This window comes from Mixophyes fleayi, chromosome 2 (genome assembly GCF_038048845.1).
Source record: "Mixophyes fleayi isolate aMixFle1 chromosome 2, aMixFle1.hap1, whole genome shotgun sequence".
Classification (NCBI taxonomy): domain Eukaryota; kingdom Metazoa; phylum Chordata; class Amphibia; order Anura; family Limnodynastidae; genus Mixophyes; species Mixophyes fleayi.
Window position 1 is genome coordinate 374,544,899 of NC_134403.1, and position 22,528 is coordinate 374,567,426.

Below are 22,528 nucleotides of genomic sequence, written 5' to 3' on the forward strand. Positions count from 1 at the left end.
TGTTTATATCCTTCTGGAGATACGGCCTCCAGAACTGAACACAGTATTCTAGATGAGGCCGTACCAATGACCTATACAGTGGTATTATTACTTCTTTCTTTCTGCTACTGATTCCTCTCCCTATACAACCAGCATCTGATTTACCTTCCTCATTGCTTTGTTACATTACTTACCTGACTTTATGTCACATGAAATAGTGACTCCTAGATCCCTTTCCTCCTCAGTAGTTTCCATTATAGTTCCATTAATACTGTATTTAGCCTTTGGGCTTTTGAGACCCAGGTGCATGATTTTGCATTTTTTGGCATTAAACTGTAGTTGTCCCTCTCCTGACTATTCCTCTAGTCTACCTAGATCATCAATCACTTGTTTTACCCCTCCTGGTGTGTCTACCCTGTTACATATCTTTGTGTCATCTGCAGTAATATATACTTTCCCTTCAATACCATTTGCAATATCTCCAATAAAGATATTAAAAAGCACTGGTCCAAGTACAGGTCCTTGGGGTTCTCCACTGGTAACCTATCCCTCCTGTGAGTGTTCTCCATTTACTATAACTCTCTGTTATCTATCCTCCAACCAAGATCTTATCCATTCATCCATCTGTTAATTCAACCCCAAGCTTTTAAGTTTATTTAATAGTCTGCGATGTGGGACAGTGTCAGTCAAATGCTTTATACTGGGTACACACTGCAGGGTTTCCAGCCGATTATCTGGCCAATCACAGGATAAACATCTGCTCGGTCCAATATCACATTAGTGTGTACTCTACAACGATGAATGATTATTGTTAGAAAGCTCATTGTATCATCACCATTTATTTATATAGCGCCACTAATTCCGCAGGGCTGTACAGAGAACTCACATCAGTCCCTGCCCCATTGGAGCTTACAGTCTAAATTCCCTAACACACACACACAGACTAGGGTGAATTTATTAGCAGCCAATTAACCTACCAGTATGTTTTTGGAGTGTGGGAGGAAACCGGAGCACCCGGAGGAAACCCACGCAAACACGGGGAGAACATTCTATCATTTCATTTGATTTGTAAAGCAGACTAAAAATCTTGTTCAACGATGGTACGATGACGTTCCAGTCCCGCAGTGTGTACGCGCTCAGGACCGGCAGTGTCCATAGATCTCTAAGGACTGTGCAGAGTCACCATCTTTTCAGCCAATGGTTATAACAGATGAAGAGCACAAATCTGAGGGTAAATCATGTAACACGTGTTTAGTGCGTACACAGGAATCGACTGCTGATCGGGGCTTTTTTTCTTTTCTTCTGTCCTTGTTAAAATCGTTAAAGATATCACATCTAGAGAATTTCTGTATTGTGTACCCAGCATTACTAAAGTCCAGATAAGCCACATCTACGGCCCCCCTTGATCTATTACTTTAGTCACCCAGTCTAAAAAGTCAATAAGATTTATTTGACCTGATATCCCCCAGTAGATCCTGCTGTTTGGGATCCTGTAAGTTACTGGATTTGAGATACTCTACAACTCTTTCTTATAACAGTGTTTCCACCAATTTCCTACTACTGATGTAAGACTCACTGGTCTGTAGTTGCCTCTTCCTTGCTTCCACTTTGTGCAGTGGGACTACATTCACTCTTCTCCGGTCCTCTGGGATTACTCCTGTATCTAGTGACTGGTTGAATAATTCTGTTAATGGTGTTACCAGATCCCCTTTAAGCTCTTTTAGTATCCTTGGATAGATCCCATCTGGCCCCATTGATTTATCCACTCTCAGTTCTGAGAGCTCTGTTAGGACCTTCTCCTCTGTAAATGTTCTTGTATCTATCTCATGTTTATCAGTATACTTGTAACTTATCTGTGGCCCCTTCCCGGCTCTATCTGTAGTGAAAGCTGAGCAAAGGTAATTAGTAAGATGATCTGTTATCACCTTGTCTCCTCAACAAGACCATCACTCTCTGTCTTTAGTCCTATTATTCCTCCTTTTGTTTTTCTCCTTTCACGTATATACCTAATAAACATTTTGCCCCCTTTACCTACTGACTGGGCCATATTCTCTTCAGCTTGTGCCTTTACATATCTGATCACCTTCTTAGTCTCCTTCTGTATAACAAGATACAGCTCATTGTCTGCATTATTCTGAGTCTGCTTATATTTCCTAAAGGCCATTTGTTTATGTTTCACAATACTTGTTACTACTTATACTAACCACACTGGTCTCCTTGTGGTTGTACATTTCCTAACCCTTTTGATACAAAGGTCTGTTGCTTTAAGTATTGCACTTTCTATTTTTCCCACCTTTCCTGCATCCTTTCAAGTTATTCCATCTCTACAAAGTCAGCGTTCCTAAAATCTAGCACCTTTGTATTTTTGTGGTACGAGTCGGTCTCTGTCTTTATACTAAACCAGACTGCTTACTAGTCACTGGATCCTAGGCTCTCACCCACATTTACATCAGATATTCTGTCATTTGTAAGAATTAATGTAATATTGAGTCTTTGCTCCCTCACCTGCTTGAGGGATGCTCCCTGAAATGCCCCTAGTTCTAGTGCAACTTGCATGAGACCCCTCTCCGCTCATATCCGGTATATTACATGTATCTGTTCAGTATTCTGGGCTCTCACATCTATATGTTCACTGCAATGGACAGGAGACAAATATTGTTATACTGGCTGATATGTACCAGTATCAGTATGTGCTGTGTTCATGTATGTTGGTAATGGACTACTGGTGTGTGTGGTAGCCTGCACGCCTCCGTGACGGGCCCATTGATCGAGCCGTTTGCCCGAGTGCAGAGCATTCACCTTTGTCCAATATGGCTACATTGGAAATTCATCTTGTTGCTTAGTGCTCCTTTAGTGATGCAAAAGAGCTGACACTTTAAATGTTAGTTTTCAACCATTAGGATGATTTGCAGACATTGATCTGCTATTATCTATATCTGAAATATACATACGAATGAATTTATAATGCTTTTAACCTGGTTATGCTGGTCCTAAATTCTAGCAAAGTATCAATTGCACTAAGGAGAGTTTTATAAGTTTGATAATATATTTGTGAGTGAAATACGGACACTAGGAAACCTGGCTGTTTCCTTGTGCAGAAATAATTCCAAATAGTGCAGAGTTTCTCCCTGTGTCCCCCACACCTCTTAGATTGTAAGCTCATGTGGACAGGAACATCCTTACCTTGTTTCATGTCACTGTATGTTATTTGTATAATGATCCCCTCAATGTACAGCGCTACGTAGTAAGTCGCTGCTTAATAAATAAAGAATAAGACTAATCATGTACACGTGTGTGTGTGTGTACGTGTGTGTGTACATGTGTGTGTACGTGTGTGTGACCAACACAATCTCCTGCGGGTGCAGTGTTCTGTGGGGGGACGTTGCTCTCCTCGTAGGATGGCAGCAGTCTGGAAGCTAACTCTGAGCATACAGGGATATTGCAGCAGTGTGTTGTGTTATGTGGGCAGAACTTTACCTAGAGCTGATCCTGCTTCTTTGGAGAGATGTTGGAGTCAGTTGAGCATTAGAGCATGTGGTGTAGTATTATACAGTGTTTGTTATCCGACCCTGAGCTATGTTGCTGGTATTTCACACTTCAGTGGGGCTTCATCAGCAATGTGACAATGTAGATCTGTTACCCCCCCCCCCCCTACACACACACACACACATACACACACACACACCACACACCACACACACCACACAGCACACACCACACACACCACACACACACCACACACACCACACACACCACACACACCACACACACCACACACACCACACACACACACACACCACACACACACACACACCACACACCACACACCACACAGCACACACCACACAGCACACACCACACACACCACACACACCACACACACACACACACCACACACACACACACACACACCACACACCACACACACACACACCACACACACACACAGCACACACAGCACACACCACACACCACACACCACACACACACACAAACACACACACACACACACACACACACACACACACACACTGGCTTCAGTCCTAGAGGTGTATAATTAACCTCTCCGCAGTAGATATATATCTGTGAACAGGAGGATATGGGTCCAGTATGTAAATTAGTGGGAGGAGACTGCTGCTGACAGGTATTTATGACGCAATAATGAACTTAATCAGTAAAGTAGATCACAGTTCCCGGCAGGATTCCCAGACTTGATGAGACAGGTTCAGCCACAACTTCCAGGAATGTGACATCCGGAATCACTGTAGATATATTTATGTCCTATCAGTCACAGAATGACACTATTCTTGGACAGCACAAGGCTCAGAAGTCTCTAATATGGGCCTCTCACTGGTTGTATAGTACGTTCCTGGCGTACACACGTTCACCTAATCCCATTGTATATGTCTGGACGAGGTTATACTGTATATGGCAATCAGTGGGGACACGTGCACTAGTTTAATTATTTTGTACTATAAGGGCGTTTAATTGCCTAAATTACCTTAATTGCCTTAATTACCAGTGACTGTTTACCGGAGTGAATCCACATTCTGACCCCCAGGTGCAAAACTATAAATCCGAATTGTGGACTGATGGGATTATGGCACACAGATGCTTTGTTCCACAGACTGTTCAGTTCATTTTGATGACCTCTCTTAGGTCAAGACCCCCTCCCAGCAAAGACGGGGGACTGCTATCTGGCAGTGAGGAGGTTTGGTAAAAGGGGGGTAGTCCCAGCTGCCATGGGAGTCAGTTTGGGAAACACGGTAGCGGTAAGTGGCAAATGGATTGGCGTCACGCAGGATTGAGCGCAGCTTCCCTTAGCTACATGGGAACATTCTGTAGTGTCTGATGTCCCAGGCTGCCCTGGAGGCGGCCCCCAACTTCTAGGGGGCTCTGGTTGCCCTGGTGGCGGCTTCCAGCTTCTAGGACCTCTGGCTGCCCTGGTGGCGGCTTCCAGCTTCTAGGGGGCTCTGGCTGCCCTGGTGGTGGCCCCAGTTTCTAGGGGCTCTGGCTGTCTTGGTGGCCCCAGCTTCTAGGGGGCTCTGGCTGTCTTGGTGGCGGCTTCCAGCTTCTAGGGGGCTCTGGCTGCCCTGGTGGTGGCCCCAGTTTCTAGGGGCTCTGGCTGTCTTGGTGGCCCCAGCTTCTAGGGGGCTCTGGCTGTCTTGGTGGCGGCTTCCAGCTTCTAGGGGGCTCTGGCTGCCCTGGTGGTGGCCCCAGCTTCTAGGGGCTCTGGCTGTCTTGGTGGCCCCCAGCTTCTAGGGGGCTCTGGCTGCCCTGGTGGTGGCCCCAGCTTCTAGGGGCTCTGGCTGTCTTGGTGGCCCCCAGCTTCTAGGTGCTCTGGCTGCCCTGGTGGTGGCCCCAGCTTCTAGGGGCTCTGGCTGTCTTGGTGGCCCCAGATTCTAGGGGCTCTGGCTGCCCTGGTGGCGGCCCCCCATCTTTTGGAGGTCCAGGTTGAATGACGACATAGGAATATTTCTCCCAATACAATATGACATATCTGCAATAAGAGCTGAGATATCTTCTTATTGTTATAAGATCATAACCTGATCACCTGGGTACTGTGTGCGGATTACTCAGAGTCAGACGAGTGCTCAGACCTGGTTGATTTTCTGACTGAATGTGATGTTCCCCAGAAGTTTTGATAATGATGGGACCACTAGTCAGATGCTGCAAGTGACAGCAGGGGGGAAATGTATCAAGCTGCGGGTTTGAAAAGTGGAGATGTTGCCTATAGCAACCATTAAGATTCTAACCATTATTGTCTAGAATGTAATAAATAAGTGATAACTAGAATCTCTAAGAAGACTGTAGGAGAACTTGAGAGGGTCCGGAAGTGGTTAACCTCACTAATAAAGTGAATGGAAGGGTAACATTATTAGAGGAGGTTAGATTCACTATTTTTATTTATTTACATAACAGGCACCTAAAAGATGATCTAATTATATTCAGGATCAATACATAAACTTGTCTAACAAAGATTTTCATACAAAGAACCATAGAATAGGTGACGAGCATAGGAAGGGTTCTTTACTGTAAGGGCAAGTACACTGTGCAATTCTTATTACATGAGGTAGTGATGGCAAAGTCACAATATAAAAATGGATTGGCATTCCTGCTCCATAATATAGATTTGGCTTTATGGCCTCAAAACTGCTTGTAAAGAGCAGTCTGGAGAAGTGCTGACTGTCCGACAGCCGCAACGTTTGTTAATACTTTGTCATTATTTCCTGTAGTTCCAGATTGTGCGACGGCTCACGGAGCTGGTCTGCCGGTACGAGCAGTGGCTGTCCCCAGGTCTCAGGCCTTCGTGACTAAGCTATGTCCAAGGTCCTGCAAACTTTCGTACTGGAGGAAGAAGAGGAGGAGGACGAAGATACCTCGAACAGCGGTGGAACAGTGGATGATGAAGACGATGGCGAGCCCAAGATCTGCCGTGTGTGTGGTGACCGAGCTACTGGGTATCATTTCAATGTCATGACCTGTGAAGGCTGCAAAGGCTTCTTCAGGTAAGATACACTGGTTAGATACAGTGGTTAGATACACTGGTTATATACACTGGTTATATACACTGGTTATATACACAGGTTATATACACTGGTTATATACACTGGTTATATACACTGGTTATATACACTGGTTATATACAGTGGTTAGATACAGTGGTTAGATACACTGGTTATATACAGTGGTTAGATACAGTGGTTAGATACACTGGTTATATACACTGGTTATATACACTGGTTATATACACTGGTTAGATACAGTGGTTAGATACACTGGTTAGATACACTGGTTATATACACTGGTTATATACACTGGTTATATACACAGGTTAGATACACTGGTTATATACACTGGTTATATACACTGTTTATATACACTGGCTAGATACACTGGTTAGATACACTGGTTAGATCCACTGGTTAGATCCACTGGTTAGATCCACTGGTTAGATACACTGGTTAGATACACTGGTTATATACACCGGTTAACTGTGAAGACTGAACAGATCCTGGTGCTGAAAGTCTAGATGCCTAAACTATCCTGGAGTGGTGGCTTCTGGGTAACAGCCTTTACATGGTGATATGTTGAGCTAGTGATTGGTCCACGGGGCCTCCAGACAATTGTTATCTCCTTAGTTGTCCCGCGGTAGCTGCTTCAAACTCTCCCAAAATGTTTTTTTATTGTTTCTGTCTATAGCATATAAATCTTACCTGATCTTAGTTCATTTATTTTTATCACTTTACTTTTTCTACGGATAAAGGGTGCAGCTGATCCTTTATCCCCCAAAGATCTGGGGTAGATGGTGCGACCCCAGACCCTGGGGTATATTTACTAAACTGTGGGTTTCAAAAAGTAGAGATGTTGCCTATAGCGACCAATCAGATTCTAGCTTTCATTTTGTAGAATGTACTAAATAATTGACAGCTAGAATCTGATTGGTTGCTCTAGGCAACACCTCCACTATTTGAAACCCACAGTTTAGTAAATATACCTTTTTGGGTGAGCTGAAGACTTAGTCCCATGGGTGAAACTCCAGAAGTATCCAGGGACCGTAACTACCTCTTGTTTTGTGCTCACGGGGTTTAGGGGGCTACGGGGGGCTCCTCTTCTGCCTGGAGGTCCTGGCTCTTGTCTGATTGCCCAGTGGGCAGATTGCTTATGATATGAGGTGTAATGTCTTTTCCACATTTATCCCCAGAGAACTGCTTAAAAATCAACCTGACTTTTCTTTCATTGTTCCAGTCCTCAAACTCTGCACCTGTCCTGACCCCGACTAACTGGATTAGTGTCTGTATCGTGGGAAACAATAGAAAACGTTAGAGAGGGGTTGAAGCAGCTCCGTGGGGGCAGATGGGCAGATCGGGTCTGGTGTGACTGCCCAAGGGGCTAATCAGTAACTGATCGGTCACTGTGTACTTGCTCTTACCCAGAAGTCCATAAAAGGAGTATTACTGTGTATACTTGGGTATATTGGCCGTGAATCTGTGTCGGTGCCGTTGTAAATATCTAGAGAATACAAAATAAATCAGCACTAATAGTAATTGTCTAATTAGAGGAAATTGGATTACTAAAGTCTGTGATATAATACATTGACACGCAGATATCTTTCTACCAATAAACTATTTAAATCATATTTATATTTCTGCGTTTGCTCCCATAGTGAACCAATAACCAGTTAACGGAGGTGTTTTGATGTCTTCAATTTTCTCTCCTTTTTCCAAAGTAAATATCTTGTCCTAAAACCGACCGTCCCTGGATTTTGTTTCTCTCTTGTCCTAGAATTGAACGGATGCCGATGTACCAAACACAACAAGTATTTACATATTATATAAAGCGTAGGATTGTGGTCGCTCTGATAGAACCATCTGGTGGTAATTATAACATATTGGAGGTGTAATGCGACGGGGGGGGGGGGGGTCTCCTCGTGTCGCAGTCTCCTCACAATTCATCACAGGAGATGAAATCTATATTTCCATCTATCCGAGGGCTGTAGTGTAACCAGGGTTATGAAGATGCCCATAGTTTGTGACCCCCCCTCAGCTTGCAGTAACAAGTAATGAAGATACTTCTAGCTATGTTGGAGGAGGGATACGTACTGGCAGCGATCTCTGTGGCGTTGCTAAGCAAACTGCTCTCCGTTGCCTTTGTGCATCAGAAATAATGACCTACTTCAATTAACCTGTATGGAGGACGGGAGCTTGTAGTCATGTTCAGCAGCTGTCAACATAAAAGCCTTGTTGTCACCAGCAGCGGGTGAGAACTCTCCACTTGGATGGCCGAGGTCCGGCTTCCAGGGCCCCAAACAAGGACGGAGGTTGCTAGTCAATAATTTAACATGAAATATATAAAGCGTAATCTTCTTAATGCGTTCTGTACATACACTGTGTTAGTCTGTCTTCCTTGCATACATGTTCTGTGCTATCTAGCGGCGCACATACATGCAGTTCTTAATACACAGACTCTGCCGTGTCAGTCATCACTATCAGTCGGCACTAACACCTGCTCTGTAGCTGGTACAAATGATACGGCTTCAACCAGGACTTGGATCGGCCACATCTGTGTCAGAACGCCCTCGGCACGGCCCAGCTGTCCGTGGCCTACATTAATCCGCTCCTCCCCTCCCCCGTTCCGCCCCCCCCCCCCCCCCCCGTTCTGCTCTCCTAGATGTAGGCGGCCGTAGGTGTCCCTTATGTTCAGCTGCGATCATTGCGTGAGGTCCGTTTCTGCGCAGACTCCAACCGTATTCCTGTCAGCCCTCTTGGGATTGGCGACAGGATTGTAACCTGGATATTCGTTCAGCCCACAACATGACTGCCCTCCAATGTCAAACGCACGTGAGGAAAACTGACCGAATGACCTTATTCTTCCTGTGCGATGTCCCCGCAGTCAGACCGTTGATGTAATTATGGAATATAATCCATTTATTAGGCCATGGCTGTTCCGGAACTCAGAATTCAATCTTCACCTGCGTCTGGGACAAGACACCACTACAGAAAAAAATTCTCCGGTATCTTCTACAGCCGGTGGGAGTAGAACTGTCATGTCCCTCAGATAGATGTCCTGATTTTCTTATTCGCAGTTCTGGGAGTCCTACAAGTGTCTCAGCAGAAGTTGTGCTGTGTAATGATTTGGAGCTGTACAGATATTGCACCTCGTAGTGTAGACAAATCTATACCAGGAGAGCCGTAGGTTGACTGGGCCTGCACAAGTGTTGTGAAACTACAAGTCCCAGCATGCCTTGCCAGCTATTAGCTGGTTGTCTACTGGCAAAGCATGCTGGGGGTTGTAGTTGTTCAACAACTGGAGAACCGCAGGTTGGCTTGTACTAATACCAAACAGTAACTACATATTGCTGCAGCCCTCAACATATATAGAACAGATTCCTAACCTCCACCACTCCCAATCCATGTAAAATACAGTATGATGCATCTCAGCAGCGCAGTGGGAACGCCCCATGTGTGTGTGTATATATATATATATATATATATATATATGTGTGTGTGTGTGTGTGTATATATATCTACTATATAAATGCCTAGTGGCGTGTGTGGAAAAAAAAAAACAAGCTGCAGCGCCACCTGCTGGGCAGAGTTATACACTGACCTATATATTTCTTGAAGGAGAAATTACAGTTGGGAGTGGTTGGTGGTTGTCGGGGGTGACAGTGGGGAGTTTTTAACACCTTAAGTAGCTTAATGAAGGATGAGGTGATGGAGAGAAATGATGAGGTGGTGACATGTGGACAAAACCACGTTAAAAAAGGGCGCTTGCGTCGGGAAGTAACGCTCTTCCCCTGAGGAGGCCTGGGCTAGGCCCAAATGCATGACAAGAACCTTTTTAAGACCTTAAGTAGCTTGATTTGACTAGAATGCATGAGTATCATGCACGGGTTAACTTGTGTGTGTGTGTGTGTGTATATATATATATATATATATATATATATATATATATTTCTGTGGTAATATTGGCCGTGGGCACTTTCTATAGGACACTGTCAGGACGGGTTTAGTGACAGATCCCACCAGGTCTCTCTCGCTAGTCTGGTGATAGTAAATGATTACTATAATAGGTCAGTATCATTCTGCTCTGGGCATTGTCTGTTTTTTATATTAATGTTTATGGTCATATCTGACCTTTCAGTTCTTCTGGTTTAATCTTCTCTGAAGGGGAAAATCTGCTGTATTCAGGTAGAACAGTTAGTGGAACGTTGTCATGGAAAATACTTCACGTTACTGAGCAATAATTTCCTACAAAATATCTATTTTCCAGCACTGTAAAATATATATAATATATATACATATTGTAATATAAGTAGTCGGTGGCCACTTTCCTAGGTACAGCTATACAACTGATTGTTAATGCAAATATTTAGTCAGCCAATCATGTGGCAGCAACTTAATGTATAGAAGCCTGCAGAGCTGGCCATGGAAGTGGGATCTAGGTGAGGTGGAATTATTGTGCCAGAGCGGGGGTTTGAGGACCTCAGAAAATCATTGTGTGTGCGTGTGTGTACGCGTTCGTGCATTCATGTGTGCGTGTGTGCGTGCGTGCATGTGTTTGTTTTGATGCTTCAGGCTGTTCATTCCCGCTATGTCCGCCAGGTCATGTGATCTCGTTGTTTTCCAGGCGCGCTGTTAAGCGGAACCTGCGGCTCAGCTGCCCCTTCCAGAACTCTTGCGTTGTCAACAAGAACAACCGCCGGCACTGCCAGGCCTGCAGGCTGAAGAAATGCCTGGACTTCGGGATGAAACGAGAGCGTGAGTTCTGATAGAAGATCGGGGTTCTCACTGACCCCTGAGAGTTAGATCCTCTGGATCCTTATCCACCAGGAATGAGTATGTGTATATATATATATATGTGTACATAGATATATGTCAGTTCTCATTGGTCATCATTTTATGAAGCCGACCTGTAGATCTAATGCCTTCTGTAGACCTACGTAGCCGTCAGATTCTTGCTCCTGTTAATGGCGGAGCAGATGTGGGATTGGTAGAACATAATAGCATTTTGTAGGTTTAGCTTCTCTCTCGGCCAGGTGTCGTGACCCTTCTTGTAGACCACGTTCGGGTATTTTAGTGACTTGGAACGGTCTCTAGGTTAGGACGTCATTTACCGTCTGTGTTCTGCTTGCAGTGGTCATGACTGACGAGGCCGTGAATCTCCGACGGTCGCTTAAGAAGCAGAAATTGGCCCAATTACCGACCTTCCATCCCGTTTCCAGCCTGACGGAGGAGCAGAAGACGCTGGTGGAGCATCTGCATGAAGCGCACAAAAAGACCTTTGACTACAACTTCACGTTCTTCACGAACTTTCGGGTACCAGCGTAAGAGAGGGAGGAGAGGGTCCTGAGGTTGCGGAGAGAGAGGAGGCTGCGGGCAGGTGTCTGACGACTCTTAGTTTAGTGGAGTTAGGGCAGACACTTACCCCGAGGAAGTGTGCGTGTGACAAGTGCAGCTACTGCCTGAGTATGAGTGGCTGATTCTAGTGTCGCTGGAATGGTGATCTGCTTGGTCTTGTCCGGTGTTTGAGGTTTGCACAAGGTGCTTGTATCATTGGGTGGCCGCCGGCATCTAATATTTACCATAATCACAATTGATAGTGGGTTGTATATTGCAGATAGCATGTTATGGATACAGAATGTATTGTATGGATACAGGAAGCAGAGGTGAATCATTGCTCTATAGCCCTCATAACTTACTGTGATTATAATTCTCTATTCCCAGCCAGTCCGACGACATTGTGACCCAGCAGACCTGACCCAGCAGACCACCGCTGACGCCTACTTGATGTTACCTCACATATCGGACCTCCACACCTACATAATCAAAGGCGTCATCAACTTTGCCAAAATTATTCCTTATTTTAGGTACAGCGATCTCGTCCTCTGTATATTATTGTACATTATTTTTCTCCACAGTACTTTGAACTTCCTCGAGGCCCCCTGTCCGTGTGATCCCTGTAATTAGAGCCCTGACAAACATTTTCTCCGTGGCTCCAGGCTGGGGATTGGTCGAGTATTTGTCTGTGTGTAACCTCTGTCTCTTGTATCAGGGACCTGGACATCCAGGACCAGATCGCTTTGTTGAAAGGCTGCGCGCTGGAGCTCTCGCTGATCCGATTCAACACTGTGTTTGACAGCGAGACGGGGACGTGGGCATGTGGGGATATCACCTATAATATTGATGATGTGGCCATGGGTGAGTCCGAGCACACAAAATACACATTCATAGATGTCAGTTTATACTCTCTTGATGGGTAAATAATCACCAGAATGTTATGTCAATAGTTAGATCAAATGATTGTCCTCATCTCTGTTTAGAACTGAGAGTTGGGGCAGCCTTATTATTTCATCAGCTTAGCCTTAGGCGATATGTAACCTGCCCCCTAGTGGTCAAATTACCATGGAAAATAGTATAATTCTTGATAGTAACCAATAAGTTTAGAAGAAAACATATGTCAGGAGGAGGAGTATGCTCACTTATTCAGCTGTAATACCTGTGTCAGGATAATGTCATACTAATATCACATAACTATAATCCGCTGTCTCACAAGACGCATCCTAACACGTGGGATCTGGGGTCCTCACTTTCCAGTTACTTACATTCATATCACTCCCTGTACTCTCTAATCATTACCTTTCTTACCAACGTGTATTCTTATCATTCACTCATCCTACTCTATTATCAGCCCATATTCTACAATACACTATGTTCTTTTACCGATTAGCATTATAATCACTCACTCACTTATCGGCATACAGTCATGGCCAAAAGTTTTGAGAATGACACAAATATTATTTTTCACAAAGTCTGCTGCCTCAGTTTTTATGATGGCAATTTGCATATACTCCAGAATGTCATGAAGAGTGATCAGATGAATTGCAAAGTCCCTCTTTGCCATGACAATGAACTTTATCCCCAAAACAACATTTCCACAAGATTTCAGCCCTGCCACAATAGGACCAGCTGCCATCAGGTCAGTGATTCTCTCGTTAACACATGTGAGAGTGTTGACGAGGACAAGGCTGGAGATCACTTGTCATTCTGATTGAGTTAGAATAACAGACTGGAAGCTTTAAAAGGAGGGTGGTGCTTGAAATCATTGTTGTTCCTCTGTTAACCATGGTTACCTGCAAGGAAACACGTGCAGTCATCATTGCTTTGCACAAAAAGGGCTTCACAGGCAAGGATATTGCTGTTAGTAAGCATTTATCGGATCATCAAGAACTTCAAGTAGAGAGATTCAATAGTTGTGAAGAAGGCTTCAGGGCGTCCAAGAATGTCCAGCAAGCTTCAGGACTGTCTCCGAAAGTTGATTCAGCTGCGGGATCAGGGCACCACCAGTGCAAAGCTTGCTCAGGAATAATAGCAGGCAGGTGTGAGTGTATCTGCACGCACAGTATGGTGAGGACTTTTGGAGGATGGCCTGGTGCCAAGAAGGCCAGCAAAGTAGCCACTTCTCTTCAGGAAAACCACCAGGGCCAGACTTATATTCTGCAAAAGGTACAGGGATTGGACTGCTGAGGACTGGGGTAAAGTAATTTTTCTGTGAAGAATCCCATTTCAGATTGTTTGGGGCATCTGGATAAACACTTGTCCGGAGAAGGAAAGGTGAGCGCTACCATCAGTCCTGTGTCATGCCAACAGTAAAGCATCCTGAGACTGTTCATATGTGAGGTTGCTTCTCAGCCAAGGGAGTGGGCTCACTCACAATTTTGCCTAAGAACACAGCCATGAATAAAGAATGGTACCAAAACATCCTCCAAGAGCGACTTCTCCCAACCATCCAAGAACAGTTTGGTGATGTACAATGCCTTCTCCAGCATGAGGGAGCACCTTGTCATAAGGCAAAAGTGACTCGGGGATCAAAACATCAAATTTTTGGGTCCATGATCCAGAAAACTCCCCAGACCTTAATCCCATTGAGAACTTGTGGTGAATCCTCGAGAGACGGGTGGACAAACAAAAACCCACAAATTCTGACAAACTCCAAGCATTGATTAGACAAGAATGGGCGGCCACCAGTCATTATGTGGCCCAGAAGTTGATTGACAGCTGCCAGGGCAAATTGCAGAAGTCTTCAAGAAGCAGGGTCAACACTGCAAATATTGACTCCTTGCATAAACTTAATGTAAATGTCAATAAAAGCCTTTGACACTTATGAAATGCTTGTAATGTTACTTCAGTATACCCTAGTAACATCTGACAAAAAGGTCTAAAAACATTGAAGCAGCAAACTGTGTGAAAACCAATACCTGTGTCATTGTCAAAGTTTTGGGCCATGACTGTACATTCTATTCTCTCTTCTTACTGGATTGCATGTGAATCACTCCCTCTCCTCTTACTGACTCTCCTTCTGCTTAATCACTAGCTTACTGACACACATATTGCTCGGTCGCTCGCTCACTGGCACACATTTTGCTCATTCACTTACTGGAAGACATATTGCTCGCTCAATCGCTCGCTTGCTTGCACACTTTCTGCTTGCTCAGTTACTCCCCTACTGAGTGACCTCTTTTCTGTTTTTTCAGCTGGATTTCGTAACCTGTTTCTGGAGCCGTTGATTCGATTTCATTGTATGCTGAAGAAGTTGAACCTGCGGAGTGAGGAGTACGCGCTCATGCAGGCTGTATCCCTCTTCTCAGCAGGTACCTTCCGGCTTAGTCTCCAAAAGGGGAGGTTTTGGGAGTAGTAAGAGGCTGAGGGGTCTGCAGAAGATACACTGATGGTTGTGTAGATCTTATCTTACAGACCCCTAAGATTTTTTTCATTCATTGTATTTGCAAACTGCACCCACGGAAAGGGGGGGGGGAACCTCGGATGGGGCCATTCATCACAATATATTGTCATCTTTTAGTCTGTGTCTTCTGTGGTCGGGGACACGTAATCCATTCATGTGCGTATATGTAGATCATCATGTGGAGGCTCAGACCCGTCATTTAGTGTCCAGAGACAGATTTGTCTTTCTGGATTTCCAGATGTGGTTTATAAATGGTGAATTATAATTGATGTTTCTGCATTTTAGACCGTCCCGGTGTCTGTGATCATGAGACCATTGATAAAATCCAGGAGCACTTTGCGCTAACCCTGATGTCGTACATTGAAAGTCATCGGCCGCCTTCTCCGGAAAGCAGGTGATCTGGTGATGGGGTGTTAGAGGAATGAGATCCTTTTCCAGCAGATCTTGCAATCAAAGTGACTGTTTTTTCTAGGGGAGGGGGCCCATGTGTTTCTGTGTGCCCGCTTGTGCTGAATAGGCTGGGACTGTGTGACGTTACGTCAGGGGGGCTCCACCTGTTATAGTAGCATCCGTGCTGGGACCTGTGCTGTTCCTTCGCCTGAAATTCCTGCTATGAGCATTTTTTGGCGGGTTGAGCGGAGGGGAGGGGAGGGGAGGGGGGGGGGGGGGGGGGTAATAATCATCATAAGTACGTATATTGCACCCGCAAAAGATAATCCTCCGCTTCCCCCTCTGACTGTGCCATGATTACGTAAACACGGCCTTATTATACATACGCTGCGCTCATCCGGCCTTTCCTCCCCCACGGTGGTAGTCTTTAAAGCGACGATCTAAACACCGACAGCACGTACCCCGACATGACACCGACGCAGTCATTCCCAACAGATTGGTCGTACCAACTGCTTGAAAAAGAGACTTGAAAGAATTCTGATCAATAAAGATCCCAGCCAGCTACAATGACGTCACTGTGAAGGGAAACACAGTTATGTATGTATATGCTGTTTTAGTGGTAATCTAAAGAGGCGCCGGCTGCACAATGTACCAGTCTTTGTAAAGCACATTGTACAGGGCAAGATCGGATTTATTTCAAGTCTCTCTTTCAAGCAGTCGGTATGACCGGTCTGACGGACGATCGCGTCGGTGTCGTCATGTTGGGGTTTGTGTTGTCGGCCATACTACCTCTCTAACTGCAAGAAGTGACAAGTGTCTGATGTGTCAGAGTCTGCACAGGACTATAGGAGTGTGTGTGATATTGTGCACAGGACTATAGGAGTGTGTGTGATATTGTGCACAGGACTATAGGAGTGTGTGTGATATTGTGCACAGGACTATAGGAGTGTGTGTGATATTGTGCACAGAACAGAAACGTATTTTACACAAAACAAAATAAACGGGCTTAAGTCCGACTCTTCGTGAGGCCATTGAGTTAATGTAATTTTTTTTTACCACATTTTCACCCTCTTTGCAATGAATATAAAAATGATTTCTAGCTCTTCATCTTCACTATCTTCAATAGTTATAGTCATTAAAACCTTTGGTAGCTTCGAGGACTATTCCTAGATGCTCTGTCTATTCTTAAATCTCAAATGTACTAAGAAATGCGAAGTCACAAAGTAAAATGAATTAATTGTTCATATATTTAGAAAACAAAGAATGTTTAATCGAATATTTCACAAGTTTTCAAATATGTAGATCTCAAGCAGCCCTGTCCATTCCTCCATTTCCCACTCTACCCCACCCTGTGCCCTCCACGTCCCACTCTACCCCACCCTGTGCCCTCCACGTTCCACTCTACCCCACCCTGTGCCCTCCACGTCCCTCTCTACCCCACCCTGTGCCCTCCACGTCCCACTCTACCCAACCCTGTGCCCTCCACATCCCACTCTACCCCACCCCACCCTGTGCCCTCCACATCCCACTCTACCCAACCCTGTGCCCTCCACATCCCACTCTACCAAACCCTGTGCCCTCCACGTCCCACTCTACCCCACCCTGTGCCCTCCACATCCCACTCTACCCAACCCTGTGCCCTCCACGTCCCACTCTACCAAACCCTGTGCCCTCCACGTTCCACTCTACCCCACCCTGTGCCCTCCACGTCCCACTCTACCCAACCCTGTGCCCTCCACGTCCCACTCTACCCCACCCTGTGCCCTCCACGTCCCACTCTACCCCACCCAAAGTTCACTGGACTAAGCTCTGCACTGACTTCTGTCCAATACTGGGACACCCACTGTCTGTACGTGCCCTGATCGGTGAGAAGTTTACCTGGCAACGGTTCTCGCACCATCCGGAATACGTTTTAAGTCAATTGCGTCCCCAGTACAGTGGGAAGGTATTTTCACACCAGGCAGATACCTCAGTAAAGCATACTTAAAGTTTATGTAACACTTTCACCGAAGAGCTGACACTTTCATGAAGGTTTACAGTTTACAATGCAATTATGTGAATAGCAAATAATGACGTCTCATACTTTACACGACAACCACTGAATTGTCCTGTACGGGCACAGTGTGGATTCTTAACGCTGTTCACCTTCTACTACTGGCAAGACAGTGATCACACCCAATGTCACCCTGCTTTTGGCAGGTACGCACCAATAATTGTTGTTATTCATCAGCTATTTGTTTCTTCTTGTAGCTAGTTCCTCCTGAAGAGTCCAGCAGAAACTGTAATCCCCAGCCAGTCCTGTCTGACAAATCTCTCTTCCTGTTCCCAGACAAAGCTTCTTATATCCCCTCCGGTTCCCACATTGTGGGGTGCTGGGTATCCAATAGGGCAACCAGCTTTGCATATTACTGGAGTGGTGGCCCTTATCTTCTGGTTTCCTGCCAAGTCTCTGCCTCTTGTGCTCCGGCAAACCCATGCCGACGATGGCTCACCAAGGTCTGTAGATAAGAGAAACAGCACAAGAGCTTCTTTGCTCAACGTAGAATCTTCATTCTATACTGTAATTCCGAGCAGGGGTGTCCTCCTAGAATGAACCCCATGGTGGATTTTTAGAAGTTCTTGAGCTGACTGACATTTCCAGACAGACTAAATTTTCGTTATTGGTGCCTAGAACCTTGTCCTCTTCACAGTTTATGCTATGTAAATAAGTCCGATTTCCCCAGTCTGTATATATATATATCTAACCCCATCCATCCATTTCAATAATAAGGCTGTTAGTAGATTCTTGCCCAAAATAGTACCCAGTATAGTCTGCCAAGTACCTTTTATAAAGCGGACACATTTTAGGTTTGCATCCTGTGCTGCGATCTCTGTTTTTCTACATCTCAACATTGTATTGGCATTAGTAGCTGCTGCCTGGCCTTGAGTGCTCAGATCTAGGTTCCCATCAATTAATATTCCTAGATCTTGTGATCTCCGTTTTCCACAATTCTATCCCATTACCAAAGCTGCTACCATGATCCACAGCCTAGGTGTGCGATCTTACTTTCATTTACATTACATTTTAGCTGCCATTTTTTAAGAACTTTCCCATTTGTTCAAATTCTCTAAACTCTCCATAGTGTTGTGTCTTCTGCATCTATAGACACCTTACTCCTCCTACACGGTATGGTCCAATAATGATTCTTATTATACACCTCTAATAACCTAAGCCCAGTGTGAATATGCTCCACTTATCTTCTATCCTGCATCCACTTCTCTATCTATGTATAGAATTTATTCCTTAGACCTAGAACTCTCATCTTATGGACAAGGCTGTTTTCCTCAATTGATTAAACCTCTTATCTCCTCATAAAACGAATGATCTTGATATGGCCGGTCGTTTGTCAGCCCCTACTGACACTGGAGGGTCATTATCTTTCCTGCTCATTATCTTTGTTGTTTGGAGAGTTCTTAGTGCATTACTTGGAGTGCACCTCTATTAAGCAGAAGGACCTTGACACTGGGGTCTGGAGCATTGAGATTGCGTTACCACCCTGCCCAGCAGAAACTGTAATTGTTTTGAGAGGCAGTTGCTGCTCATTAGTCTGGAAAGGGGCGATTATTTCCAAACCATTTGAAGTCTCTCAGTCTAAAGTTAGAAAGAGGAAATGGAGAACACGGAAGACAACAGCCAAGCTTCCCAGGATTAGTCCTCTCCGCACATTCACCCATGGATCAAATCGTATGACTCTCCGAGAAAACGCAAAGAACCCAACAGTTAAATCCATAGATCTTCAGTCCTCTCTAAATACAGTAGATGTTAAAGTTCATGGTCCGAAACAAACTGAACATGTATGTCTTGGTAGGGCAAGGGTTGGCAAGGAGAAAGCCTCTCAGTACTGCTCAGAGTTCAAAGTTCCAATGAATGAAGACTTCTGGAACAATGTCCTCTGGACAGAACAGATGTTGCTTGGTCTCAGCACAATCCCATGTTTGGTGAACAAGCTGGTGGAGAGGTTATGGTTTTGGTTTGTTTTGCAGCCACAGGTCATGGATGGTTTGCAATCTTAGATTCCACCATGATCTGCTTTGCATACCCAATTATTCGATAAGATAAGGCCGTCTGTCCTAAAACTGAAGCTTGGTTGACAGAGGATCATGCGACAGAACAATGACCTTACTCAACACACCAGTAAATCTACATCTCAGTGGCTTTAAAGGAAAAGAACTAAGGTTTTGTCAAAGTCCAGACTTCAACCCTGTTGAGATGCTACGTGTGGAATGTCGCAGATTAATACCCTCAGACGTCCATCAACTGCAGCAGTAGTGTGAGGACGAGTGGGGCAGAACCCCTCAAATATTATATAAGAAGCTGAATAAACTCATTCAGAAAACAACAGATTTATAAAACGTTAGGACAACCTAGATCTGGAAGAGGATGTACTTTCTTCTGTCCATGTATGTTTATGTACGTACTAGTAATGGGCAAAACTAAAAACCTGCTTGTGAACCTTTGGGGACAGAAGTGTTTGCCCCCCACATCAAGCCCCCGGGCAGTTCCCATAGTGCTGAGCGTAGTTTGCTGCTGGGACTTACAAGGGGGAGTTGGGGGGATTTGGGTTGTGTGGATCTTGTCCCCCTCTGTATCACGATTTTTTTTTTCTATATGGTCCACATGTTTGTTTAGTTGAATACTATGTTGTCTGTACTATGTTGTCTGTCTCTGGTTTGTATTTATTTTTTTATATTTGTTTTACTTCTTGTTCCAGGATCCTTTTTCCAAAGATCATGGAATGTCTGACGGAGCTGCGCAGCATGAACGACGAGCACAGTAAGCAGCTCTTTCAAATCTGGGACGTTCAGCCGGATTACACCCCCCTCATGCGAGAGGTCTTCAGCAGCCTGTCCGAGTGACGCTGGATGTTATACAACATCTCCCAGCTCGGACGTGTTCCCATCAGCCCATCATCTAAGTGTCTGCCTATCCGGGAGTGTATAGTCTAGTGTGGGTGTCTCTGCTCTCGTGACGCTCCGTTACTAGACGCTCCTCCCTCCGAGGGCGGCTTCCGGAACAGGATCTTTTGTTGAATGTGAACTTATGGATGATCCATTTCTGATTTACTTACATCATAAGATCTTACTACAAAGGGCAGGGAGCAATTATCTCAGGACAATCATATATCAGGGAATCACAATAGACAGTATCTTTCTCTCACCGGTCGTCTCCATGTCCTCACCACATGGTAACCTCACCGGACATCACCGGTCATCTCCATGTCCTCACCACATGGTAACCTCACCGGACATCTCCATGTCCTCACCACATGGTAACCTCACCGGACATCACCGGTCGTCTCCATGTCCTCACCACATGGTAACCTCACCGGACATCTCCATGTCCTCACCACATGGTAACCTCACCGGACATCACCGGTCGTCTCCATGTCCTCACCACATGGTAACCTCATCGGACATCACCGGTCGTCTCCATGTCCTCACCACATGGTAACCTCACCGGACATCACCGGTCATCTCCATGTCCTCAACACATGGTAACCTCACCGGACATCACCGGACATCTCCATGTCCTCACCACATGGTAACCTCACCGGACATCACCGGTCATCTCCATGTCCTCACCACATGGTAACCTCACCGGACATCTCCATGTCCTCACCACATGGTAACCTCACCGGACATCACCGGTCATCTCCATGTCCTCACCACATGGTAACCTCACCGGACATCAGGGATATCAGACAATCAGGGAGTTTCGTGACTATGGGACAGAGTTTGTGCCTAAAACACATCTACCTGGACTTCACCACCGTCCCAATATTGTACTCTCATCGGCACAGGCCGGTCTGTTTACATTAGGGTAACTCATAGCGGTGGGTGAGGAGGGGGGCAGAGGGGGTAATAACACTGAGGAATATTCTTTAAACTGCTGCTGATCCTATACACAGTATGATAAAAAACAACAATATTTTTCTGCCAAATTAACATATTTATTTTTACTCTCTTTTTTTACCCACATTTTGCAGAATATAGAGATAAATGTCACAGTTTAGTTAGCAATTATTGATGTTCTTCTAGCAACTAAAGTTAAGATCTAAATGTGTTATTATTTACGTTAGAAACACATCCCTGATACTATCCCTGGGTGTAATGTATTGATCTGTGTTGGATGTATCAGTAGTGATTAGTAAGTGATCATTTTCTTAGCAGTAAATGGATAACACTCTCTGAACCTCCGGGACCCCGTCCAGAACGGCGCTGGCTCATCAGAAAGGACATTTCAGATGAAATGCGTTTGTGTATATAACGGGGCAGAAACCCGTCCCACAATTGTTATTTTGGGTACAATTTACCAGGCCCCAATCTCAGGATAAGGATCTCCATCGTCACGGTTCTTGTGTTGTGGAAGCAGGAGGCTGCAGGTGGCTGGAGACTGGTCGGACCAGCAGGGAAACTAATTTCATATTTATCTTTAGTATTTCAGATGAATATAGTCAATGAGGTGTGTGTATCTCCAGCGCTCTTACACACGTTATGGTCCATCGGACGTGTTACAGGTGGAGCACCGTGTATCTTACACACGTGATAGTCACCACTGCGCCCAGATTACTGTGAAACGGTTCATGTGATTTCTTCCAGTTTACGCCTTTGTGACCCCCTTTAGTGTTTCATATAGTTCCCGGGTACGGAGCTGCCTTTGTCAAGTGTGATTATTGAATGTGTGTGGGGTGGCGGTAACTGGATGATCTCATTGCCAGTACGGGAAACACCGTCCCCGCTGGGAGACTTGTGGATCAGGTTCATGTTGTTCTGGTCGAGATAGAGATAAATCTCAGGAATATTAATGTCACTGACCGCAGGATAAATAGTTTTACACCGATGAATTCTCAGCGGAATATTATTGTACATATGT

The 22,528-nt window shown here is 45.0% G+C and overlaps 1 protein-coding gene across 1 annotated transcript in view; it reads left to right on the top strand.

Annotated features, from left to right (window-relative positions):
• The window catches only part of NR1I2 (nuclear receptor subfamily 1 group I member 2), a 30,035-nt gene extending 9,125 nt beyond the window's left edge, over positions 1–20,910 (top strand). The window contains exons 2-9 of the mRNA XM_075197480.1: positions 6,216–6,488; positions 11,113–11,243; positions 11,620–11,801; positions 12,210–12,352; positions 12,538–12,683; positions 15,017–15,133; positions 15,511–15,619; positions 20,367–20,910. Coding sequence (XP_075053581.1) covers positions 6,301–6,488; positions 11,113–11,243; positions 11,620–11,801; positions 12,210–12,352; positions 12,538–12,683; positions 15,017–15,133; positions 15,511–15,619; positions 20,367–20,511 — 1,161 coding nt within the window. The 5' untranslated portion in view covers positions 6,216–6,300 and the 3' untranslated portion in view covers positions 20,512–20,910. The remainder of the gene's footprint in view (positions 1–6,215; positions 6,489–11,112; positions 11,244–11,619; positions 11,802–12,209; positions 12,353–12,537; positions 12,684–15,016; positions 15,134–15,510; positions 15,620–20,366) is intronic.
• Positions 20,911–22,528: the final 1,618 nt, after the last annotated feature.